Source organism: Rhinatrema bivittatum, chromosome 13 (genome assembly GCF_901001135.1).
Source record: "Rhinatrema bivittatum chromosome 13, aRhiBiv1.1, whole genome shotgun sequence".
Classification (NCBI taxonomy): domain Eukaryota; kingdom Metazoa; phylum Chordata; class Amphibia; order Gymnophiona; family Rhinatrematidae; genus Rhinatrema; species Rhinatrema bivittatum.
Window position 1 is genome coordinate 29,336,761 of NC_042627.1, and position 25,875 is coordinate 29,362,635.

Here is a 25,875-nt window from a genome sequence, read left to right on the forward strand (position 1 = left end):
CCATAACTAGTGAGTAAAGTGAACTATGGAGGCTTAACCTGTTTTGTATTGTGGTCTCAATTTAGAAGAGAAAAGCTAGTCTTAAGTAAAGTTACTGAGAGCTGAGGATATAAATAGTGACATTTACTATGCCTCTTTTATACTTGATTACCTATGACCACAAATTGATGTTAGATAGAACCAAGTTGTTGGACTGAATCAAGATAATTTAGAAAGGAATTTTCAAAGCCATTTCCACAGATAAGAACATAAGAAATTGCCATGCTGGGTCAGACCAAGGGTCCATCAAGCCCAGCATCCTGTTTCCAACAGAGGCCAAACCAGGCCACAAGAACCTGGCAATTACCCAAACACTAAGAAGATCCAATACTACTGATGCAATTAATAGCAGTGGCTATTCCCTAAGTAAACTTGATTAATAGCCGTTAATGGATTTCTCCTCCAATAACTTATCCAAACCTTTTTTTGAACCCAGCTACACTAAATGCACTAACCACATCCTCTGGCAACAAATTCCAGAGCTTTATTGTGCATTGAGTGAGAGAATTTTCTCCGATTAGTCTTAAATGTGCTACTTGCTAACTTCATGGAATGCCCCCTAGTCCTTCTATTATTCGAAAGTGTAAATAACCGATTCACATCTACTCGTTCAAGACCTCTCATGATCTTAAAGACCTCTTATCATATCCCCCCTCAGCCATCTCATCTCCAAGCTGAACAGCCCTAACCTCTTCAGCCTTTCTTCATAGGGGAACTGTTCCATCCCCTTTATCATTTTGGTTGCCATTCACTGTACCTTCTCCATCGCAACTATATCTTTTTTGAGATGCGGCGATCAGAATTGTACACAGTATTCAAGGTGCAGTCTCACCATGGAGCGATATAGAGGAATTATGACACTTTCCGTTTTATTAACCATTCCCTTCCTAATAATTCCTAACATTCTGTTTGCTTTTTTGACTGCTGCAGCACACTGAGCCGACTATTTTAAAGTAGTATCCACTATGATGCCTAGATCTTTTCCTGGGTGGTAGCTCCTAATATGGAACATAACATCATGTAACTACAGCAAGGGTTATTTTTCCCTATATGCAAGACCTTGCACTTGTCCACATTAAATTTCATCTGCCATTTGGATGCCCAATCTTCCAGTCTTGCAAGGTCCTCCTGTAATGTATCACAATCTGCTTGTGATTTAACTACTTTGAATAATTTTGTATCATCCGCAAATTTGATAAACTCACTCGTATTCCTTTCCATGTCATTTATATATATATAGAAAAACACCTGTCAAGTACAGATCCCTGAGGCACTCCACTGTTTACCCTTTTCCACTGAGAAAATTGACCATTTAATCCTACTCTCTGTTTCCTGTCTTAACCAGTTTGTAATCCACGAAAGGACATCGCCTCCTATCCCATGACTTTTTAATTTTCTTAGAAGCCTCTCATGAGGGACTTTGTCAAATGCCTTCTGAAAATCCAAATACACTACATCTACTGGTTCACCTTTAGCCACATGTTTATTAACCCCTTCAAAAAAATGCAGCAGATTTGTTAGGCAAGACTTCCCTTGGGTAAATCCATGTTGACTGTGTTCCATTAAACCATGTCTTTCTATATGCGCTACGATTTTGATCTTGAAAATAGTTTCCACTATTTTTCCTGGCACTGAAGTTAGGCTCACTGGTCTACAGTTACCCGGATCGCCCCTGGAGCCTTTTTTAAATATTGGGGTTACATTGGCCACCCTCCAGTCTTCAGGTACAATGGATGATTTTAATGATAGGTTACAAATTCTAACTAATAGATCAGAAATTTCATTTTTTAGTTCCTTCGGTACCCTAGGATGCATACCCATCCGGTCCAGGTGATTTGCCACTCTTTAGTTTGTCAATCTGGCCGTGCTTTATCAGAAATGGGTTTCTAGAAAATTGTTGCCCTATATGGGGTAAATGTTTGTGCATAGGGCATCTGTGTACATGCTTTTACCTGCAGTGGGGGAGGGATGTTCCCATAGACAGAGTTAGGGAGAGTTTACAGTTCATCTCCATGTAATTTGTTTTCCATTTTGTGGACTCTTAAATCATTTTTATTTCTAAAATATCTATAAATAAGTTTCATTAAATTAAGTATCTGATAAACCAGGTCAATATTGAGTATACTGAAAAATGAAGGTGTGAAAAATGCTGCAAAGCCTGCACATTTTCTATTCTGATAGTTTAGATTATGGATTCTTAGAAATAGTAAAAGTTAGCAGCCATAAATTAATGCAGAAGAGACATTGTATGTTTACAGAATTGGTGATGAGGCCGTGATATGGTATCCTGCAATGCACGTAAAGTTTATTCTGTAGCTAAGCAAAGGTATACTGACTTCAAACTGTTTATGCCTGGTTTTCAAGTAATGTTTTTTATTTTCAACCCAGGATGAATGTGGGCAGTTTCCTTACAATCAGAATATTCAGATACATTGGGTGTCTTTCCTGGATGGACGACAGAGAGTTCTGCTTTTCACAGATGATGTAGCTTTGGTTTCCAGAGCACGACAAGCAGAGGAAATGGAACAGCCTGACCAAGAAATGAATGTATCCCTTCACAGTTTGGGGCTCTCTCTTGTCAATAATGATATCAAACAAGAGATCTCCTACATAGGAATTACCAGGTACTTCTTGCAGAACCCTGTATTTGCAAAAATGATAGAGTGGAGGAAAACCAACCAGACAAGTGAAAATCAACAAGGCAAAAGGTGTACAGTCCAAAAGTATAGAACTGGCCTTCTGAAGAATCTTACAAACTCAGTTTGCAAATCTGTCGCAAGTGCTTTATTTAGAGCTTCCTGTATAGTCTTGCAAAGGAGCAAGTCCACTGACATGGTTCTGTGTTTTGCCCAAAGACTGCATTGGGAGGGACATCAAAGGCTGAAAGCATAAAGAAGAAATAACATTGATAAGGACAGAGGAAAAACTCACTACAGCAAACATCAGAAATATAAACAGAAGCTTACATACTCTATAACATTTTCAGAAATTCATGAAGCTCCTTTGAAAATATTATAATGTACAATGCCTTATAATAAACTTAAAAACCATGCCAAGACTCTATAGCCAATCAGGTAGCTCATAGATCTAAAGTCACATGGTACATAAAGTCCAATTGGGTGGAAAAAGGGGAAGCTTAAAATAGTCAATGGAATCATGTGTTTAACATCCATCAATCATAGCCGAATACAAGGTCATCAATGTTTCTTCGTTATGCTTTCAGAATTGAGGCTTTTCTGCCTTTTTGATTTCCCTCGTGATGCAGCTTTCAGGCAAAACACGGGACCATGTCAGGGTTCTTACTCCTTTGCATTTTATGACTATATGGGAAATTCTAAATCATTTGTGATTTTGATTTGCAAACAGACTGGGTCATTTATCATTTCGTGTTAGGGCCTTAACGCATGCGATTATGCCATAACGTGCACGATAAATAGTGCAATGCAGGCTAGAATGCAAATGTGACATTTGCTATGAAACTGGGAGGATTTGGGGCAGAATTAATGGTAATGAGCGGCTCCTAACGTCAAATGCGATAGAGTAACGCACAGCAATGCAGGTTTTAACTTCAAACAAGCTAGGTAGAGAATACATTGTACAAATCAACTCCTCTTGTACCTTTCATCGATTCCAATAGCAGAAAATCTGCAGTGCTGCCAACTTTGCTGTTCATACCTCCTACTGTGTATATAAAACTGCCTCCCCAAACCCCATACCAAGTTATACAGTGGTATAAATTAGTAAAGTGGCACAAGCAGTTAATTGCTGTTCAAGCCACAAATTTTTATTCAGTCAGAGAGACCAAAAGAAACACTTAAGGCACAAATACTTCTATATAGTTAATTATCCATCTTCAAACAAAAAAGTGATAGGTTTGCAATTTAAATAAAACATTATTCACCATTTACTGTGCAATATTTCAGAAACTCACATGGCAAATACTGATGTGAACACAAAATGAAAAAAATCCTTTAGTATCGTAGGCCCTTATTACATAATAATTTCAGAGTTTTGTTGGTTGCATTATAAGGATGCAATAAGTAAAATTGCTACTATAATCTTTTAACCAAAGCTGTCATGTGTGCTAAGCAATTTTATTTTTAAATCTTTAAATCAGCACCTACAACATAATCCTGGAACCTGTATGAATATTTTTATTAGCATGTCCTCTCTTCCTCCCACCAATGTTTGTCTTCAAGGTGTGTGTGGATGTGGTTTAAGAGCAACATTCAGATTTATAGCTTGGAAGGAGATTACTAATGGTGACAAAAATATTTTTTGGCCCAATCTAAATTAACTGGTTTATAAAGGGCACAATACATTGAGAGCTTTGAAGCGAGTGCCAGAAATCTTCACTGGATGGCCTAGAATGTTTTATGTAATTTGACTGCCTTTGAAAATCTACCAGTGTACCATAGTTAAAGAATAATTTGTCTTTACCTAAATGAAAGCTATTGTCTTCTAGCTCTGGGGTTGTTTGGGAAATGAAGCCAAAACAGCGTTGGAAGCCATTTAATCAGAAGCAGATAAACATGCTGGAGCAGGCATATCAAAAATATCTTACTAGGAGCACTGAAAAGGAATGGATTGCAATAGATGACAATTTTGAGGTAAAATATATTTTCTAGTAATCAGTCTGAAATGATTTAGTCTTAAGACAAGTTGATTTAGTCGTTATACTTTATGACTTGCATTTTTATCTCTTTAAAAATGCTTTCAGAAATTGTAAATTATAGTCCCTCCCCCCACTACTTATGTTATTTGGGTATTTGTCTGTGTTAAATAAGGAAGTTTACTAGCTTTAGTGTTAGGCATATACTACTCAGTCAAGGAAGTAAACTTCTTTTGTGTAGGAGAAAGCAAGGAAGTAAATATGGTCCAGTGTAACTGGCTGAGACAAAAGTTTTCTTGGTGAAACAGATTTTTGATTGTTACATTTTGATCAAGGATTGAATAGTAGTTGCAATGGTAGTCCTCTTAGATACATAGAAATAAAAGTCAGTAAACAAATGGTGAAGGTTCGCAATTCATAAATGGAAATGCATCTGAAAACACATGGATAACACTAATTCCTGATCATCCATGTCAGATCAGTCCCTGCCCAGGAGATGGAGACAGAGGAAAAAAAAGTTCAAAGCTAACTTCACTCCCTCCATAGAAGTTTGGTTCTGCCTTGAGTACTTCAGTATTTCTGTCTCCAGCAGATGGTGTAGATATGTGAACTGGTGCAACACTAGGAGTAAGCTGCTCCTGGAAAAGCTTTAGGCCCAGCATAGGCGGAGGTGCTCCAGGCAATTGACATGGTGAGCCTGATTCTCCCTCCTCTCTTGGGAACCAGTTCATATAGGGTCTGAATTCCACACTGATAGGTCAAGCATAGGATGGGACCAAACTTCAGAGGCCAGTTAGGGGTGTTTATTGGAAGCTCTCTTTCTTCCTCTGCTCCCTCCCCATTACCAGGCCTGGTTGGGGCCATTGCAGATCCTACAATCTGCTCAGGCAGTGTTCTCCTTTTGGAAAGTTTTCCAGGACAATGGGTTCAGCTGGTATGGAGCCTGCCTTGTTTTGGGCTGCTGTGTACTTGGCGTACTCCTTCATGGTGACTCTAGTCTTTTGCTCTGGGTGGGCAGACAGCTCAGAGGGATTTCCTTGTTGCCCTCAGTGTAGGCTTTGTGGGTGATAGTATTGGGCTGGTTTGATCAGACACAGGTTTTGGGGCTCTGTCTCTCCCTTGAAAAAGATGTCTCTCAGGAAGGGCTGAAAATTCTTCTATTCTGTTGGGTCCCTATGCAAAATGGCAGACCTCTTCTTAGTTCCTCACATGGATACACAGTCATTATTTCTTAATCTCTCCAGGGGTTACTCCCAGATATTTCTCACATGCATTATCTTCAATCCTTTACTGATAGCTATCCGGGTTTCCTCTTGTGCTTACTATGACCCTGGTTATGTGCTAGTCAAGGAGTAGTAAAAGCCTCCCTTTGCAGGGAGGAATTCTGGTTTCTCCTTTAGTTAGACATCTGACTACAAGAGGCCATGTCAGAACAGGAAAGCTATTCGGCCGCAGATAGGGTTGAACCCCTAGACTGACTGACTGACTGATTATATCAAATAATTCCTTATCATTCCACCAGATAAGTACAAGACTCATGGGTTTTGGCTCCTTGCCAGCGGATGGTGACAGAAAACCATTGCTTTCACCCAAATAAGGCACTGCGAAGCTTGCAGCACTTGTGTATTTCTCTGTCTCCAGCAGATGGTGGAGTTGCAAGTCCTGCAACTTGGAAGTCTGAGGACAATTTGCCTTTAGGAAGTTTCAACCTTCTGGGGTGGACCTACCAGTGGAATAGGAATGAGCAAAGGGATTGGTGGCTTCTTCTAGCTTGGGCTTTTTAGTGAGGGGGACAGATAGCCAGTGGTGCTAGCTTCCATGTTCTCCTCTAGCGCTGCTGTGTTGCTGGATTTCTTTCTCCCCTCATGGCTCCTGGAGGGTTGAAATTGATCCTTGGCAGACATGGAGAGGAGCACTAGCAGCAGGGAGCAGCTGAGCAAACTTCCCTTCTTCCTTCAGGGAAGTATTGATTTTTCTTGTAAGTATTAAAGCTAGGCGGGCAAAAAAAAGGAAAAATTTTCCTCTTAGGAGCGAGAGTTGCAGCTGGACAACGATGATTGCAGGGACGTTAAAAGAATATTGGGAGCTTTCTTCATCGCAGGAAAAAAGTAAGCCAAAGGAGTTGCTTTTGTCTGCATTGGATTTCATGGTAATGCCCACAGAGTATGGAAAACAGTGTGGAACATGGGGCCAATGCAGCAGCTCTGCTTTCTAAGTGGCGGCAAAGGCTGCTTGGGGGAAGGGAAAGCAGGTCCTCAGTATTGATAGGAGAGTCGTCCTCTGAAGTTAAGCTGTTGAGAGAGAGTACTGCAGAGTCCAGCATGGTAATGGCTGTTGGACCGGGGGCAGGGCCCTCTGGGAGAGGGGAGTTTGTCAAAATGGTAGCAGTGGCCATTTTAGCTGTAGTGGAAACAGCAGCTCTTCTAGGGAGCTGCTCTCTGATCCTCTAAGTCTCTGCCTGGTGGGGAAAGATCCAAATACACTAGATTAACTGGTTCACTTTTATTTATTTATTTATTTATTTATTTATTTAAAATTTTTGTATACCGACGTTCGTTATGCAAACATCACATCGGTTTCCATGTAACATAAAACTGGCCAACAGGGCTTTACATTGAAACTGATTATAGAACTGGGGAGTGGTAAGAGGGGGGAAACATGAGGGAAAGCATGTTTATATATAGGAAGTAAAATTATATACAAATATTATATACAAGTAAGTTTTTTCACCATGAGGATAAATTGGGTAAGGGGTAAGGGGAGAGGGGAGGGGGGGCAGGGGAGGGGTTTGGGGGGGAGGAAGTGTAGGTGTTAAGGGCAGGGGGTTCAGGTGTAGGCTCGTGTGAAAAGCCATGTCTTGAGGTCTTGTCTGAATTTTTTTGGGGAGGTTTCGTGGCGGAGAGATGTGGGGATAGAGTTCCATAAGGAGGGTCCAGCTAGGGAGAGCGCACGTTGTTTGGTGGTTGTTAGGTGGTAGAGTTTGGGGGAGGGGGTGTGGATCTTATATGCATGTTTATTTACACCTTCAAAAAAATCTAGTAAATTGATAAGGCAAGACTTCCCTTTGCAAAATCCATGTTGACGCTCCACCATGAAACCATGTCTATCTGTGTGGTCATTAAGTTTGTTTTTACAAATAGCCTCTACCATTTTGCCTGGCACAGCTGTCAGACTCGTTGGTCTATAATTTCCCGGATCATTCCTGTAGCCCTTTTTTAAAAATTGACATGACATATTGGCCACCATCCAGTTTTTTTGTTACCATGGCTGGTTTAAATGATAGGTTGCAAATCACCAGAAACAGTTCTGCAAATTTGTGTTGCTCCTTCAGAACTCTTAGGTAAATATCATTTGGTCCCAGTGATTTGTTCTTTAGTTTGTCAATCTGATTTATGTTCTCCAGTTTCACAGTGATTTTTATTTAGTAGTTTGGAAACTTTACTTAATGGTGATGACTCTAGTGTGGGTATGACCCCGATATCCTCCTCAGTAAAGAGAGGCTAAGAATTCATTTAGATTTTCTGCTATTTTCTTGTCCTGCATGTGCACCCCTTTTATCACTTGGTCATCTAGCAGCCCAACTGACTCCCCCACAGGCGCTTTGCTTTGAATGTACTTGAAAAAGTTTTTATTATTTGTTTTAATCTCTGTTGCAAGTTTATTTTCAAATTTTCTCTAAGCCTGCTTAATTACTTTTAAATATCTAACTTGCTAGTGCTTATACTCTTTCCTGTTTTCGTCATTTGGATGTACTTGCTGTTTTGTTGAATGATACTTTTGGCTTTAATTGCCTATCCCTTTTTATAGTTAAATGCTACTGAAGTAGTTCGCTTTAGTATTCGCCTTCCACTGATTGTCAAATTCAGTTACATTATGATCACTGTTGACAAGCGGATGCAGCACCTTTATCTCTTTACCATGTCCTGTGTTCCACTGAGAACTAGAATTATTATGGTTCCCCCCCCCCCCCCCCTCTTGTTGCTTTCTTGACCAAATGCAGCATGAAGCAGTCATTGATGGCATCTAGGAACTTTATTTCTGTTGCATGTCCTGATGTGATTCTTTCCATTCTCTATACTATTTTGATAAATATTTGATATGTGTAATTCCAATGTGACTACTTCCAATAATGTAGTAAAATCACATGGAATAAGGTTCTGATACCTTGGCATGTAGAAAACTTCGATTGTTTTGATCCATCTATACCATGAATATAAAATTATGCGTGTGTGTGTTGCTTTTCTAAACCTGAGCTCAAGGGAGGAGAGAGATTCCGTCTGTTGCAGTAGATATTTCCCTTTTGTAGCTGAAGCAGTGGATGGTGAAGTGATTTGCCCAAGGATACAAGGGAACCTCAGTGGGAGAAGCAGAATTTGAACCCTGGCTTCCCTTTTTCTCAAGGCAACAGTAGTAGGCATAATATCCTACCATCAAAGGATAATCAGCAGGTAATGTGGAAGAATAACAGTGCTTTAAATGTCCATATGATTCTTCAATGAAATAAGAAGGGTGTCGGCATATAGCCCAAAATTCATGTATGTGGGAGAAAGGTCCCCATCAAGGACCATGTTTCATAAGAACTGCGTCAAGAGGGAACCCGGACTTTCTAGAAGCACTCTGGATATTCAAAAGGTTGGTAAACACTGTGTCAAATTATCGTTGATGGGCATCTACTGTTTGTCTGACACGGGCAAAATCAGTGTGCCACTTTTATTCTTCCATATTTCTTTTTTCTCAGCCATGAGGCTACTCCTTCACTTTAATTAACAAAGCTAAAACTACTCAAATGCTCTGAAATAGTCATACTTTAGGTAATGTTAGTAATGTTTGTATATGAGAGATAATGTTATTGATAAAAGCATAATTAAAATATTACATATTTTCTAGGTGAATTTTGGGAAAATACCAATGGTTATGCGCCTTCCAGTTAAGTGTAGCATTAGACGGAATTTCTTGTCAGGCATTCAGATTGAATTCAAACAGTCTCCTCACCAAAAGAGCTTACGTGCCCAGTTATACTGGCTACAGGTAAATACACACATATATATGTAAAATATATATTTTTTTCTTTTTTACTTAGCATAAGTAAGTTTGTTAAGCACATTGCTTTGTTTCCTAATTCCTCTCTCATAACCAAAAACCTACAATCTTTTCATGATACTCCTCTTATCTGTCTAATGTAATGAAGGAAATTAGTAAAAAAATTTTTTTACTGTACTTGCCCTGCTATAAGACTAGATTTATTTGATTTATATTCCACCTTTCAGCCACTTCAAAGCAGATTAAATTCAGGCACTGTAGATATTTTTATTTTAAAAGGTGCCTTTCAAAACATCTAATTTGTCTTACATGTACTAGGTAGATGGACTCTTTACAGCTCACCTTTGGCTCATAGAAGGTCAGAGTACATCAGAAGATTGATTCCAGTAAGATAACAATGGATCTGTTAGCCTGCCAGGGTTGAAATGATTGTGAATCATTTTAGTCCATGCAGGTCCCAGAAAAATGCAGCGGATCTACCAGTCTGCAGTGGCTAAGCTCAGCACAAGTCATTGAGGATAAAGGCTGCAGAGAAAAAAACTAGCAGTTCCTCTCCCGGCTACAAGTGCAGTACCATAAACTGGACTGGAAGAGGTGAAGGATGTGACAGAATGAGAAAACTGTAGATTAGAGAGGAAAGGAAGGAAGGAAAGAAACAAGGTTAGAAGGGGGTAAGAGAGCTTGAAACTTCTTAAGTTCTCCCCTTCCATGAAAGATTTCTGACCCCTGGCCCAGCTCACCCACTGAGGCCAACATGGTATTCCTGTTTTCCTAATTTAGCTTATGGGATTGTTTGTATTTGAAGATATCTTACCTACCATTACAGGTCAGTACTGTAATATTTAGGTCCTCCAAGGAGAAAACACTTTTCTCCATTAGCCACATTAGGGTAATGTCATCCAAAGGCACTGACACACTCTCTCTCAGTACTCAGAAAACCTAGAAGGTTTTTCCATGCATGGGTCTTTCCACGTAGCTGTCGCTTTGCGAGTCTCCTCAAATGTCTGCTCTACTGCCAGATGTCTTTGTTCTCTCCTATTGTGGTGTAAAAATTTTTGCTACCAGTTATTCTCATTCTTTAGATATTCTATCTTTCTCTCCTTGTACTCACTTTGCCCACTCTCTGCCTCTCTCCCACCCCCCACTAAAAGGGAGCTTGACTTCAAATGCTGTGTGGGTATAAGATGCTGGCTGTGGACCCCTGTGAAGCTACAGATTCTTTGACCCAGACCATGTTGTGCTGAACTGCCCACTTTGTGGCAAGATGTCATTAGGAGCAAGGAAGAAAAGGCCTATAAGGTGAAAGAGCTCCCTCAAAGAGTCATGAGGCATCTAAGCACAGTATAAGATCATCAAGTGACTTGTCTTCTAGATAGTTCTTCAGAAAGGAGGAAAAAAAGTCTTGGTGCAAAGTTTCTTGGTGCAAACTGCACCTTCAGGACAGCACATGCCTATTGTGTAGATTCCTGCCTGTCCTATAAAGCAGAGTTCCTTCATATCAAAGATTCCCAGCTCAGAGATCCCACTTTACATAGAGACTGGGACAGGCAGAGCCTACGTGGGAAAAAAAAAAAGAGATGCTCTCCTCATGTCTCGAAATCTGCGCAGAACACAAAACAAAGTTCTGTGCCTAAGACAACCCATCTGTCCAGAAGAGGATTCATTCTGTGCAGAGCAAGCTTCCTATACAAGAATAGTGCAAGTAGTGCAGAATAAAACACTGCATAAAAACACTTTGCAATCAATGTCCTCTGAGCAAAACAATCAACTTTCAGGCAGTGGTTGCATGAGAACTTCCTACACATGCTCGGAAAACTTGAGCTCTTAGAGCCTTTGCAGGCACAGTCAGATGATGTTACCCTAATGTGTCTGACTTATCTTGTCGTCTGCAGAGAATCCCCATTACAGGTAAGCAACTCTGTTTTCACATGCCTGCTGGTATTTCACAAAGCATGAGTGACATTCTAATAAATATTATGCTTATTGATATTTGTGGAACTGTATAAATAATACTGTACACAGAAATAGTATATTGAAGCACAAAGAAGAACTCAAATCATAGGGTTGCCTGACCCCAATTCTTTATTTTTTCTATTATGTTTGTATAGGAGAACAAATGCATTAAATTGCATCTTATGGATGGAGAGAAGTAATATGTTCTTGTTTATTAGATTTTTATTTTAAAGAAACTTCATAAAAGCACAGATTAATATAAATTCCATAGATGATTTATAATGCACATCGTGAAAAGCATTCTTTTTTGGTATCAGTATTACATGTGGCAGGACTAGCATACGCAAGGCATTCCGCATAGTATAACACTTGCACAATAAACCAGTATAACTGTCTAGATCAGAAACCATATTGTCTCCTGTTCTTCAAGTCTACATGAGAACGCAATATGTTTTTCCTTTTATATTTACAGTTTGACTTCAATATTTTGCTGTACTTTCAGATTGATAACCAGTTACCAGGGGCTATGTTTCCAGCTGTATTTCATCCTGTAGCACCTCCAAAGTCAATAGCTTTAGATTCAGGTAAAGTATATGAATGCACAATATGTTTCTAATTACAGCAGAGTGAAAACAATCTAGGAAACTGCTTAGCTTAGGAACGACATCTTAGAAAATGGTCCCTTGCCAAAGACACATTTCTCTTTCTCCTCTTGCTCTTCCCACCCTCCTCAAGATGGATTCTCTCTTCTCTCTCCCACATAATTCAATATCTTCCTTTCTCACTGCCAAAGATGACATTTCTCTTCCCCCAATAACAATATTCTTTCCTCTGTTTCTTAAAAGTATGTGTTTTATCCTCCTTTTGTCCAAACATAACTAGAAACAGGAAAATACAAATATATAATACAATGGCTGATTAGGACCATAGGTTTGCCCAATTACTTTCTGGCATAAGCCAGAAAGTTGATCTCTGGGTTAAATATAGAAACATGATGTAGCATACTTAAACCATTAGTTATAAAACCTTCCATTCATGGGATCTAAATGTTATACTGACACAACTGATAAAGCTGCCCTTTGAACCTTTGGAAATGGCCTCACTCAAATATCTATCATGGAAAGTAATATTCTTGGTCACAGTAATCCCAGCCAAAAGAGTCAGTGAACTTCAGACTTTAGTTCATTATCTCCTTATATGCAGTTCTTTCGCAGTAGGGTAGTGCTCCGAACCCACCTGAAGTTTCTACCAAATGTTGTATCAGCTTTCCATATTAATCAAGCCATAGTGCTACCTACATTCTCCCTGAGGCCACATACACATTAAGGTGAGAGAATCCTTCATACCTTAGACTGTAAATCGGCCTTGGCTTACTACAAAGAAGAACTCAGCCTCATCACCACTCTTCTCAGCTTTTCGACTCTTATGTTCTGAATAGCTGGGCATAGCTGTGGCCAAATGTACATTGTCCAACTGACTGGCAGTCTGCATCATGCACTACTATAGGTTAGCAGGCCTTTAAATTAGACACCATCAAGGCTCATCAAGTTAGAACCATGGCTGCATCCGTGGCTCATGTGTGAGCTATGCCTCTCAAAGACATCTGCAAAGCTGCAACATGATTGTCAGTACACATCTTTACGTCCCATTACTGTATGGACGGTCTCTAAAAGAGTGACAGTAAATTTTGGGCAAGTAGTTTTGAGTAGCCTGTTGACCCAGTAGTATTCTCTCCATGGTGGGGCCCAGGTTGCTTATTCAGCAAATGCTGATCTATAACCCTCAGCTCGGGACTCCCCACATGTTATGGCTAATTCACCCCTGCTTATTGATGGAAACAGCAAGTTTGCCTATGGTAAATGGTGTTTTCTATAGATAGGATGAATTAACTATACTAAATATCCACCTGAAGGGGCTCACAAGGCAACAAATTGAGCAGGAATTCCTGAAAATAATCAATAGAGCAAAAGCTCTACTAGCTATATGAGAGAGGTCCATTCGGTGCTACTGAATGTCACCTGCATGTTATGGCTAATTCATCCCGCTATCCATGGAAAACACCGTTTACAGTAAGGAAACTTGTTTTATTAGCCTGCCAGGGTAACATTAACCTTGCCAGACAGCAGGGTTTACTTTCCTTGGGCTATTGTTCTTGACCTTTTATTTACTACTTTAACTTTTAACTACATTTTTCTATTGATTGTGAAATTTAGGAATCAGTTTTGAGCTGCTATTGTAAAGAATTTATTTAATTATTTGTAATTTCTTACAGAGCCAAGGCCATTTATTGATGTGAGCATCATAACAAGATTTAACGAATACAGTAAAGTAACACAATTTAAGTAAGCAATTCACATGGAATAAATTTTCATTGTGTTGGAAAATGTCACTAAAAGGTAGATTTCATGATTGTAATTAGGAATGTGCACAGTTTTTTTTTTCATGTCTTTTTCGTTTCAGGTTATCTATTCGAGTTTATTTTAAAATGGTTCAGGGTTGTTTTTTTTCAGGTTTCCTTAATTTCTGAGTTAGGGAGCACTAACAGGACTTAGTGCTCACTAACTGAAATTGTTACCAATAAGTTAAAAAGTGTCAATTGGGGAGCAGTTCTTTAGCTAGAGGTATAGTTCTACATTCTCATTGGCTGTCTCCTTAGTTGTTTTTGCTGCCAAGATTGCAAGGTGGTATTTGTGGGGGGAGTGCCTGGTAACAAGTATAAACAAACAAGTAATGCAATAAATAGCATCAAGTTCTAGTCAGCAAAAGCATGTAATGCAAATACATATTTTGAATTTGCCAATCCCTTTGTATTTTAGAAGAGGGGCCCTGGCATTTTTGGTCATGCATACTTTGAATTCCCCTGGTGTCTGTGTGTTTGGATGGAGGGGGGGGGGTGACTGGTGAGAGTGGATGTGACTGGGGTTAATGTATGGGGGTGACAGGATAGAGACTGGATGGGGGTGGTGACTGGTGAGAGAGAGAGGCAGCCTGGTTTGTGTGGCAGTTACCCCAGTTACCCCCATAAACACCAGGCTGCCTCTCTCTCCCCCACATGTCACCCTAGTCAGTTCCCCCTCTCACCGGTCACCCCCCACACACACGTAAACTGGTTGGGATGGTGACTGGTGAGAGAGAGAGGCAGTACAAAAGCAAGTCAAGCAGCAGTAGCAGCAATTTTTTATGGGTGTAACTGCACAGACTACTCTTAAGAGAAACTTGGGGGTAACCTGCACAACAGATATTACCATAAGAAGCTTGCTGGGCAGACTGGATGGACCATTTGGTCCTTTTCTGCCATCACTACTGTGTTTACTGCAAAGCTTTAAATAGATTAAGTAATCTAAGGATAATGTTCATTTTGACACTAACTACTATTAAAACCAAGAGATTTGATATTTGGACTAGTAAAACATATCTTTATCAAAAGCTCTCAGTAAGTCTGGGTAATTAGTTTGGTACAGGGAACTATATACATTAATTTACCCCATTTAAATGGAAAATTTTGTTTAGGTTAATGCTTAAAGCTTCCATCTTAACACGATTGACTTTCAAGCTTGACACTTTCCCATACCCATCTAACTTTCAAAATATTATGTAGTGAAATATGGGGGGGGGAGGGGGGATGGAATATAGTTAAAAGAATATCATCGGTAAATAAAGATGATATGTAACTTTATCCTTTTACATGTATCCCTGCAGTATCTGGATTTGCCCTGGCTCCATAGTTACAGAAACAAGCAAGAGAGACAGAAGACAGCCTTACCTACTGCTCCTAATTGCAAAGAACAGTGAATGCCTTCCATTTACTTTAACAGTCACTTTGGGGCTTGCATAAAGCTTCTATATACCCAGTGCAAAAAGTTACAACTAAATCCAATTTTTATCAGTTTATCCAAAAATGTCTAGTATGGCCTATCAAATGCATTTTCTACATCTGTTGCTAAGATCGTTGATAGCTGGACAGAAATAGTTGCTGGTGAATCAGCAACAATTTCTGTCCAGGTGAATCAGGGTTACTGTTCTTCAAATACTGAGGCCTGCCTACCTATAATGACCTACTTGATCTTGATGCAGAATCTTTGGTAGAGATGAGAAAGTCTATTAGCTAAAGTTTTTGCCAGTAACTTGACATCTACATTTAAGATGAATATCTGCCTATACAAACCACATTCAATGTTGTCCTTATTGGATTTTGGATTTGGGTATAACTGTACTGTAATCCATGCTTTAGTCAGTAAGCCAGGAGCGCATCTAGCTGAAAGCATTTATAAAACTCACCCAATATACCATCTAGCCCTGGAGTCTTATTAGACTTTAGGCTTTTGGTTACTATTAAAATTTACTGTAGTGTGGCCTTATCTTCTATTATCACTTGCTGCTTCCTCTAACTCTGGCATTTTTAGTTTAGCTAAGTAGCTATCTGTCTTGACTGCTAATTGATTTATTTTTTGTATATAACGTTCCAAAAATTCTGCAGACTTTATTTCCTCTAATTTCCAAGTTTGGTTCCATTAACATTTCTTAATTTATTAGCTATATTTCTTATAACTGCCTGGTGTTTTAAGTTTAAATACTAGAATTCTGTCTGCTTTCTTCTGCATTCATAATCGACCTACCTAGTTCTCTGCAGTTTAAAATTTATCTCTTGCAACCTATTTATAGTTTCTTCTAATTCTCATACACATTTTTTAGGCCCTCCTTTTTTTTGTGTAGATTCTCTAGGATACCAATTTTGTTTAATTCTGAAATCAGGATTGAGTTTTGTTTTTTTTTTCCTTACTGCAGTCTTAATTAGGTGCCCCTGATTGTCACTTTAAAGCATCCTGTATCACCTCCTGCGTAACATCTCCCATGTCATTTAAAGTACTTTTTTTTTTTTTTTTTTGTTAGCTCCAATCTCTGATATTGATTTTTTTTTTTCATTTCTTAAAATACTAGAGTTAAGGGACCAGCTCCTACTTCAATGTCCTCCAGCTCTACCCACTTTGGAGCATGGACTGACCAGAGATACTATGGTTCAGCTTGGACCATAGTCTAGCTACACAAATATAGAAAATTCTAGGGATGTGCAGAAGGGACGTATTGGTCCAATTTGGTATTTGTATTCATCGGGACCCAAATCCATTGCATTCGTTTCATTGGGGGGGGGGAGGGGGGAACCTGATTCATTCATTAGTTGAATTCGGCATTCGTTCCCATTAAAGTTGGGAAAACAAAACCCCATCCCAACCCTTTAAATTTAATTAACTACAACCCCCCACCATCCTGACCCCCCAAGACTTGCCAAAAGTCCCTGGTGGTCCAGCGGGGGTCCTGGAGCGATCTCCTGCACTCGCACCGTCGGCTGCCGGTATTCAAAATGGCGCCGATAGCCTTTGCCCTTACTATGTCACAGGGGATACCGGTGCCATTGGTCAGACCCTGTCCCATGGTAGGAGCAATGGACGGCCAGCACCATCTTGTGCTTCTACCATGTGATGGGGCCGACAAATGGCACCGGTATCCCCTGTGATATAGTAAGGGCAAAGACTATCAGCGCCATTTTGAATACCGGCAGCCGACTGGGATCGCTCCAGGACCCCCGCTGGACCACCAGGGACTTTTGGCAAGTCTTGGGGGGGGGGGTCAGGAGGGTGCGGGTTTTATTCATTAATGATATTTTGCATTTGTGGGGGTTCGCCATATGTTTCGTGGACCCACGAATGCAGCAAATAGGGACCTATATGTTGCGGATTGCGCATTTGTTGAAAATGAATGCAATCCCTAGTAAATTCTTGATTTAGGTTTTATGTGGCTGTGAGAAAAAGATTTAGTCTTTACCATTGGGTTTCATGTCCCTCTATGTGTCAACATGTTTAAATCTTTCAAAATCTTTTAAAAATTATCCTTCTGCCTAATCCATCTGCCCTAGGTGCAGAATTATCTATTTCCAGAAATAGAGTCAAATTTAAATTTTCCCCACTATGATAGGGCCTGTAGTGAAAGCCATTAATTTCAGAAGAAAATCAAGGAATACATCTTGCTCTGTATTTTTAGCATAACTACTAGATCAAATGATAGGGTTTCCCTGGAGCATCCCATTAAGGAAAATCTTATTTGTCATAATTTATTTATTTATTTTTTTACTTTGTTTTACCTGAAGATCTAGCTCATTTTGAAATATAATATTCTTTTTTTTTGTCCTTGGCAATTAATAGCATAGTGTATCTGCTTGATTCCCTTGTCCTTCAGGCACCACTCCTCTCCTTTCCTAAGGTACACCTCCTGTATAAAAGTAACATCTACTTTTAACAACTTTATTTCTTAAATAGTTGCTGGGGTTTATGAGGTAAGTGTAGCACTTTTAAGTTTATTATATAGATTTTAATCATTTTAATCACGGAGTCTTAATTACACTTACCCATAACTTCTTGGATAATGAATTTAGAACTTGAGCTGCAGGCTCCAGATTTAACATGTTTCCACCCAAGGAACACAAAGATGAGGAATCAGAATGAGATCAAGAAAAAAAGAATAAATGGAAGAAAGGAAATTAGAAAGGGAAGTGTCCATCTCACGGGGATGGCAGCTTTTAAACAGCTGTGTGGGTGTACATGTATACGCGTATGGCAGCTAGTGTGAATGGTCACAGCTATTTAATAACATACACACATTTATGCGCGTATGATATAAAATCGACTGTATGTGCATACATGTGCACGTAATTTTGTACAGATGCAAATTTGTGCACACAAATGCTGGCTCTACCGCATAAGCTGGGGGATTTTCTTAGATATGCGCGTCGACGTAATTACCAGTTTCCCCAGTCTGTTTATACTTCACCCAGGTAAAGGCTCCCAACTTCCTAACTCCCCTAGCTAGATAGCCTCCCTTTAACCCTATTAGCCCCAACCCTTCAAACCCTGCTGACTAGCCCTGATTTTCTTTTATTTTAAAACGTGCACGTCATTCATAGCAGAAGGAAAGTTACGCTGTAGGGGACTCCGGCGCGTGCATACTTCAGGTTACAGACCCAGAATGCCCATGTCCCACCCATTCCCCGCCCCTTTTGTGACTTCCTGATTTGGTCATGTAACTTCTACACCTATCTCTCGGCTTTGGCACTCATAGGGCTTTTAAAATCTACCTGTATCTTTTTTTGCTGTAATGTTTGGAGCATTTCACTATGCTCATCTATTTTTATTTCTGCTTCCTCCACTTGATTATCTAGCTCAGAGATATTGCTTCACCTCTCTCTTATTGTATTTAAGATCTACAATTTTACTGAGCTGGGGTCTGAATTTATTTCTCTCTGTAAGCTTTTAAGATCTGCATGAGTTCTTCATTATCTGAATCACTGTCATTATGCAGCTTGATCTCTCTTTTATCTTCCTTCATGCTGCTATAGGAACATGTTGTTTCAGGGTCCATACCCTGCTTCCTTCTCCACTTCCAAAATCTTTTATTGATTTTTCTTTCTTAACATCTCCAGATGGCATTAAGGATTTCTAATAGCAGATGTATTTATATTGATTTGGCTTTTTGTATTTGCCCTTGAGGAGCTAAAATTTTAGGCCTCCATCAGAATTGGTGGCATCACTTCCTTTCCTGTCTCCGTTCTTATATCCCAGTAGTTCAACCTTTTTAACTTTCCACATTCATATGTTTATGTGCTTCTGAAAGGTATTTTAGCAAAGCTATAATTAATAAATAGCAGAGAACCTTAAAATACAAACAGTATTCTGTATTTGAGAGAAACAGAAAAAGCATAGAAAAATCATATTGTAAATGGTTACAAGGTTTATAAAATTCACACACATTTATTCAAACAGAGCATTTAGTTTGAGAAGCCACAGAGAAAAAATATGAAGCCTTTATTCATTGGTGTTGAAGACTTTAGAGTTATGGATTTCTTCCTTCACCACTGAAAGTAAAATGTATTATTAAAAAAAAAAAAATTTTATATACCGCTTAAGCAAACATAATGTACAAAGCAGTTTCTAAACACAGCATTAAAATGGAACAGCTATCATAAAATGAACCAAAAAATACATTAATAACTAATTAACATAAAATATACATTTTATCATTGGTAAAATTAACCTTCAATTATTTCAAAAGCCTCCTGAAATAAATAAGCCTTGCTTCCCATATATTTTTATATCTGCAATTAAGTATAACTCTTAAGGTAATGCATGCCACATAATGGTCTAATAGAGAATGCACGAGACCGAGTTCTTGCCAGTCGGCTTTGTTGTAACGAAGGAACAGTCATGAAAATCATGAAAACTTAATATCTCTGAATTGCCACTATTCTATTCTCTTGAGCCATTATTAGAAATTCTCATTCATTCGTTGTGACAAAAGCACAGTCCCCACCTCCACAGTCATATTTATTCGCATGCACATCAGATCAAATTAATCATTTTAAAAAGTGGTAAAATGCTTGGCTAGAAGCCATGAAAGCAAGAAAAGCGTGTATATAAGTCTGGCACGCAAGAAGCAGCACTAAAAAAAAAAAAGAGGAAACGCATGATCCTACAGTTTTAGCTATGATCTGAGAACAACGTGGAGAGAACAGTTTGTGTCTGAACTTACATCACATTCAGTAATATGTGAGAGGGAATATGTACATCTCCAGTCCCTGGTTACATTTTATACAACATGAGTCTGTTTTATGTCACCAGAACTATTTAGTTGATGTATTTAATTAATTAATTAATTTAACATTTTTATATACTGGGATTCATGCAGAATTTGCATATCATCTCGGTTTACATTGTAACTGAAAAAGACAAGCATGAGGAATGCAAGTTACATAGAACAGGGTATTAAACTTGGAACAGATTACATGGGTAAAATAACATGGGTAAAATAACTTAGTACATAATAGAGGATGGAGAAACTGAAAATTCTTATTGTAATATTTTATATTTTAAGCTTGGTTTGAGGGTCTTTTGATGGACTATGTGCTAGTGAGTAGGCGTTGATTTACTGCTTATTTCATTCCCATTCTTTATTACTTTGTATGTGCTGGATGAATAATCCACAATAAGTGCTCTTTGAGCAAGTCCATTGCTTTGCAAACTTGGAGTGGAATTTTTTTTGTACTAAATTATTCTATTCAGTTTGACTGGAGGGAGGAGTAAGATGAGCATTTCCCTGGTCCTGTTAAATAGCTACCGGTAATTGTCTGCCTTTAGCAATGTACCCATTAAAGAGGTTGTTTTTTGTGGACAGCTTGCGAGATTTATAGTATTTTGGATTATCTGTCACACAACGTGCTAGAATGTTCTCCTTTGTATGTTTGAAACAGAAAAATGATCTCTTTAATTGAAATTTTCTATTGATGATCTTGCAGTGAGTCATTGCATCTATAAATACATCCTTTTAACTCTTAATCACATTATTTAAAAAGAGAATTAATGAGGAATTTAATGATACCTCACATACATTATGGTATTTTGTTAAACATCAATTAGTGCTAAGATATTATGCAACTAAAATTATGAAAGAGAAATGTTTTAAAAAGTGCTTAATATCAGCTTTTTCTGCTATTCATTTTCTTGTGTTCACAGGTACTTTATGGTTCTTATCCAGGAGATGGCCCTGAAAGTTGATCAAGGATTTCTGGGTGCAGTTTTTGCATTGTTCACTCCAGCTACAGACCAGGAAACTGAAAAACAGAGGGTAATTTAAAAAAAATATTGCAAATGATTTTCTGTATTTTTCCTCTAGAAGTTCTACCTCCTGTTAGACCTGTACTGAACTGGAACCTCTCCTAGCTCCACACTTGTAGTTTATAAAGAGGGACGTTGTAAAAGGGGTTAAACCACAGGCAGAGTATTTACTTCCAGTCCTTCTGAGCCACAAAATGGTCAGTTTTCAGGATATTCATGATGAATATTCATCAAACATATGTTGTACATTTTAGTCTTTAGGTTTGTTTATATATTCTGGTTTTCTTGAAAATCAGACGACATTGCGTCCCATAATGGACCTTAGTGAATAATCCGTGTTAGAATTAAAGTATTCTGGTGTTATTATCATTGCTGTATTGCTGTGGGACATTTCTCCCTGCTATCTTCTTCCCCATGCATGGTGAATCACATGACCACAAAAGTGCCCTGCTATAAACAGTTTACAGTCTGCATATGAACAGGGATGGAAGAGGAAGCCTGTCCTGTCCCTAGAAACCAAATGCTCTAGTCATTTATCATAAAATAATTCACAATAGACAACTGAACACATTGTACAGGACCTTGGTGAGCCCTCACCTGGAATACTGTGTTCAGTTCTGCAACCTCTATCTCAAAAAGGATAAAAGACAGAACGGAGACAGTCCACAGTAGGGCAACTAAAATGGTATGGGATCAGTATCTGAAGAATTGTGAGGAGAGGCTAAAGGATCTAAATATGTATACCCTGGAAGAGAGGAGGGGCAGGGGAGATGTGATACAGACCTTCAGATATCTGAAAGGTTTTAATGATGCACGAACTTTGAACAGTTTTCTTTTGGAAAGGAAACTGTAGATCTAAAGTAAAGATATGAAACTCAACAGGGGCTGTCTCAGAACCAGCATCAGGAAATATTTCTTTACAGAGAGGGTGGTGGAAACATGAAATGCTCTTCCAGAAGAGGTGGTGAAAATGAAAACAGTAAACTAATTCAAAAGGGCATGGGATAAACATTGTGCAGCCCTAAAGACTGGAGGTTGAAAATGAAGAAAAGTATACATGGGAGTAACCTGCACGGAGTGGCAGTTACTACCCTTAATAGAAGGCATGGGGGTTACTACCCTTAACCAGTTAACCTTGATGCTTGTGACACAACTGCAACATCACTCTGCTTCAACGGCAGATGAAAAAGGGGATTTGGATTGAGAAGGCAGCCTAGTCCCCTGACTTTTATGGTCTGGGATATTGATATGCAGACATTAGGGATAAAGCACAGGACTGCGTCGATGGCCAAGACCAAAAGCAAACCACATTCAAGCAGCATTGTCTGAATTATCAAGAAGACTGCTCACTCTGTAAAAAATGTTGCTAGCAGTAATTTTGTTATGAGTTTGACAATTGCTTGGTTTTGATTGTAAAAAATTGCTACCCTTAACATAAGGCTTGGGGGTAACCGGCACAGAGTGACAGTTACTCCTACCCTTATCAGAATGTATGGGGCAACCTGCACAGCGTGGCAGTTACTACTATAAAAAACTTGCTGGGCACATTGGATGGACCATTTGGTCTTTTGCTGCTGTCACTACTATGTTGCTTTGTTATATCACAGCTTAGTAAATTTAAGCTTTACATCAGGGATGGCCAACTCCAGTCCTTGAGAGCCACAAATATACCTGGTTTTGATGATATCCACATTGAATATGCATAAGATAAATCTGCATGCATTGCCTCCACTGTATGAAATCTCGTTCATTTTCATTGTAGATATCCTGAAAACCTGGTCTGTTTGTGGCTCTCGAGCACCAGAGTTGGCCACCCCTGCCTTAGATTGCAAGCCCTCTGGGAATAGGGAAATACCTACAGCATCTGAATGTAATCTGCTTTCAAGTGCCGAAAAGCAGAATCTAAATCAAATAAATAAAAGTAGATCTCTGTGTAATAGACAGCAGAGTACCTGCAAAACTAAACATAAAACCTGAGTAGGCTTGTGCCATGCCAAAGCATCAGCCAAATATGGCAGTCCATTTCCATTCAGTCGCTTAAACACCAGTTCCAAAATCTTAAAATGTAGTCTGAACTTCATTGGTAACCAATATGAATTTTCTAAAATAGGACTAATGTGATTCCATATTTCGATCCCTGTAACAAGTCGACAGCTGTTTTTTATATAAGCTGAAGTCTCTTGAGGTTGGCCAGCCAAACTCCTTTGTAAAGAGAACAATCTAGTTTGTAACTATAACATGTACTAATGTAACTAAGTCATGCTGTGACAGAGGAAACTGGTGAATCCATCAAAGATGACAAAATGAGGTTTTAACCACTGTTGAAATTTGGCTGTGTATTAATAGTTTATCTAATAACAAACTTCAGACGCAAACAATTTTTTTGGCTCCATCTGAATCCTTGTAACTCTGGTAAAACAAGAGCCTCCCTCCCATGTACCCCTGCCAACAATTGCTTCTCCTATCTTGTCATCTGTGAATATTGAGCAAAAGTATTTGTTTAGCGTTTCCACGTTTTCCACATTACCTTCCACACAATTCTTTCTCCTGTTTTACAATCCTACCTCAGCCCTACCTCATTTCACTGACATACCTCAAAAAAGACAGAATTTACTTGCAATAGAATTGATCAATGTCAGCATTAAATCATTGGTGTTTTTTCAACAGACCAAGTTAATTCAAAATGATTTGGATGCCCTTAACACAGAATTATTGCATTCTTCTATATCTGCCATGTCAACTTTCAACTTCTTTGAGCATTTCCATATCTCTCCTGTAAAGGTATGTTATAGTAAAGGGAAAATGGTATTAAGGCAAAAGTTGTACAAGTAATAGGGTATTCTTTTTGTAAACAAAAAAAACCCAGACAAACATTCTTTACTTAGATTATAATTGTGTAAAGTAAAAAAAAACAACCTCATAACTCTCCAATAAAATAAAAATGTTTTATTATCAGCATTTTATATCTTTTTTTGTAATTCATTCTGCCTGAAATGGAAAGAGCCACGTTTGATACTGATCATGTTTGCCTCTTGCTATGCTGAAAATTGAGCCCTTTAAACAGTGAGGTCAATATTCAGAAACAATCAGCTAAGTGAGTTAGCCAGATAAACTTATCTAGCTAACCTACATGTAAAAACGTATGTGTTAGATAGGTATAGTAGCCCAAGCCAAATGGACATCTTTGTTTGTCTCTGTTCATTGTGCCTAATCCTGATGTCTTTTGTAGCATTCAGTACTATTACTAATACGTACATATTTATATGGCTTGTCTACATTTGGGACTTAGACAAACCACAGTATTTAAATTTCCTTCCATGTTCACTACCCCTGACAAAAACTTTATTACCAAACAAAATATCCATTACTTAATCATTTACCATTAAGTAAAATCTCTTCCCCAACCTTGCCCCTCAGAATGCCTCCACATAGTCTGGGTAAATTTAGATGGAAACATGACATTTGTAAGTTTATAAAGGAAACTTACATTATCTGGATAGTAAGGGCAATTTATGCAAGTACTATTGATGGGAGAAATTTCAAAGCAAACGTATGCGCACATATCTCTTTAAAAGTGATGAAACTTGTACATATTTAGAGATCTATTTTTAAAGCAATTTGTGGATGGAAAGCATTTTGCATGCATTAATTGACTGTCTGAAATTTGCTCTCCTTCAATGCAGCTAAAAGTCCACGTTTTCTTCCACAACACTCGGGCCTTTAGCTGTATTCCCAGGGGCACATTTCAATTGGAAGGAAAAGTATGCACAGAAATTGCATGGAAAAAGCAGGTGCAAGTGAGCACCAGTACTTTGTACTTGTGGCAAATTTCAAGGGAAAGGTGCCTATGTATTTCTGCTTTAAAAATTACTGATTCATGAAAAAAAAAAAAAAACAGCGACCCCCTTTGTCCTAAGCAACTACAGACCAGTTTCAAACTTACCACTAATTGCAAAATTAATAGAAAAAACTGTACAAAAGCAACTGGCTGAGCATTAGATAGCAATAATATTCTGTACCCTGCACAACATGGATTCTGTAAACACTACAGCACTGAGACCTTGCTGCTCTCACTGACGGACAACATCCTGAGAGGATTCGATAGTGGAAAGCATTACATCCTGATGATACTAGACCTATCATCAGCGTTTGACACAGTAAATCATGACATACTTTTAAAAAGATTAGAAGAAATAGGTCTACAGAAAAAAAATATAGCCTGGTTTAGATCATACCTAAGTAACAGATTTTACCAAGTCTGTATAAATAATGTATTGTCAGAGAAAATAAATCTACAAACAGGAGTCCCACAGGGATCAGCACTTTCAGCTACACTATTTAATATTTACCTGCTGCCACTATGCCATCTCCTGGCAGGCCTGGAAGTCATACACTACATTTATGCTGAAGACATTCAATTACTACTACCCATTGAAGACACATTGGAAAAAACTCTAATTCTAGCAAACATGTACCTAGACATCATCAAACAGCTACTAAACCAAATGGAATTAGTTATTAACATCGAGAAAACTGAATTCCTACATTTAGAACGAAAAAATCTGACGATCG

At 38.6% G+C, this 25,875-nt stretch overlaps 1 protein-coding gene across 4 annotated transcripts in view; it reads left to right on the forward strand.

Annotated features, from left to right (window-relative positions):
* VPS13C (vacuolar protein sorting 13 homolog C) overlaps nt 1-25,875 on the forward strand; it is a 483,673-nt gene that overhangs the window by 362,753 nt on the left and 95,045 nt on the right. For all 4 annotated transcript variants that reach the window (XM_029575527.1, XM_029575524.1, XM_029575525.1 and 1 more), the window contains 7 exons: nt 2,428-2,663; nt 4,505-4,649; nt 9,539-9,679; nt 12,147-12,228; nt 13,917-13,986; nt 21,202-21,313; nt 23,971-24,084. In XM_029575527.1, coding sequence (XP_029431387.1) covers nt 2,428-2,663; nt 4,505-4,649; nt 9,539-9,679; nt 12,147-12,228; nt 13,917-13,986; nt 21,202-21,313; nt 23,971-24,084 — 900 coding nt within the window. The remainder of the gene's footprint in view (nt 1-2,427; nt 2,664-4,504; nt 4,650-9,538; nt 9,680-12,146; nt 12,229-13,916; nt 13,987-21,201; nt 21,314-23,970; nt 24,085-25,875) is intronic.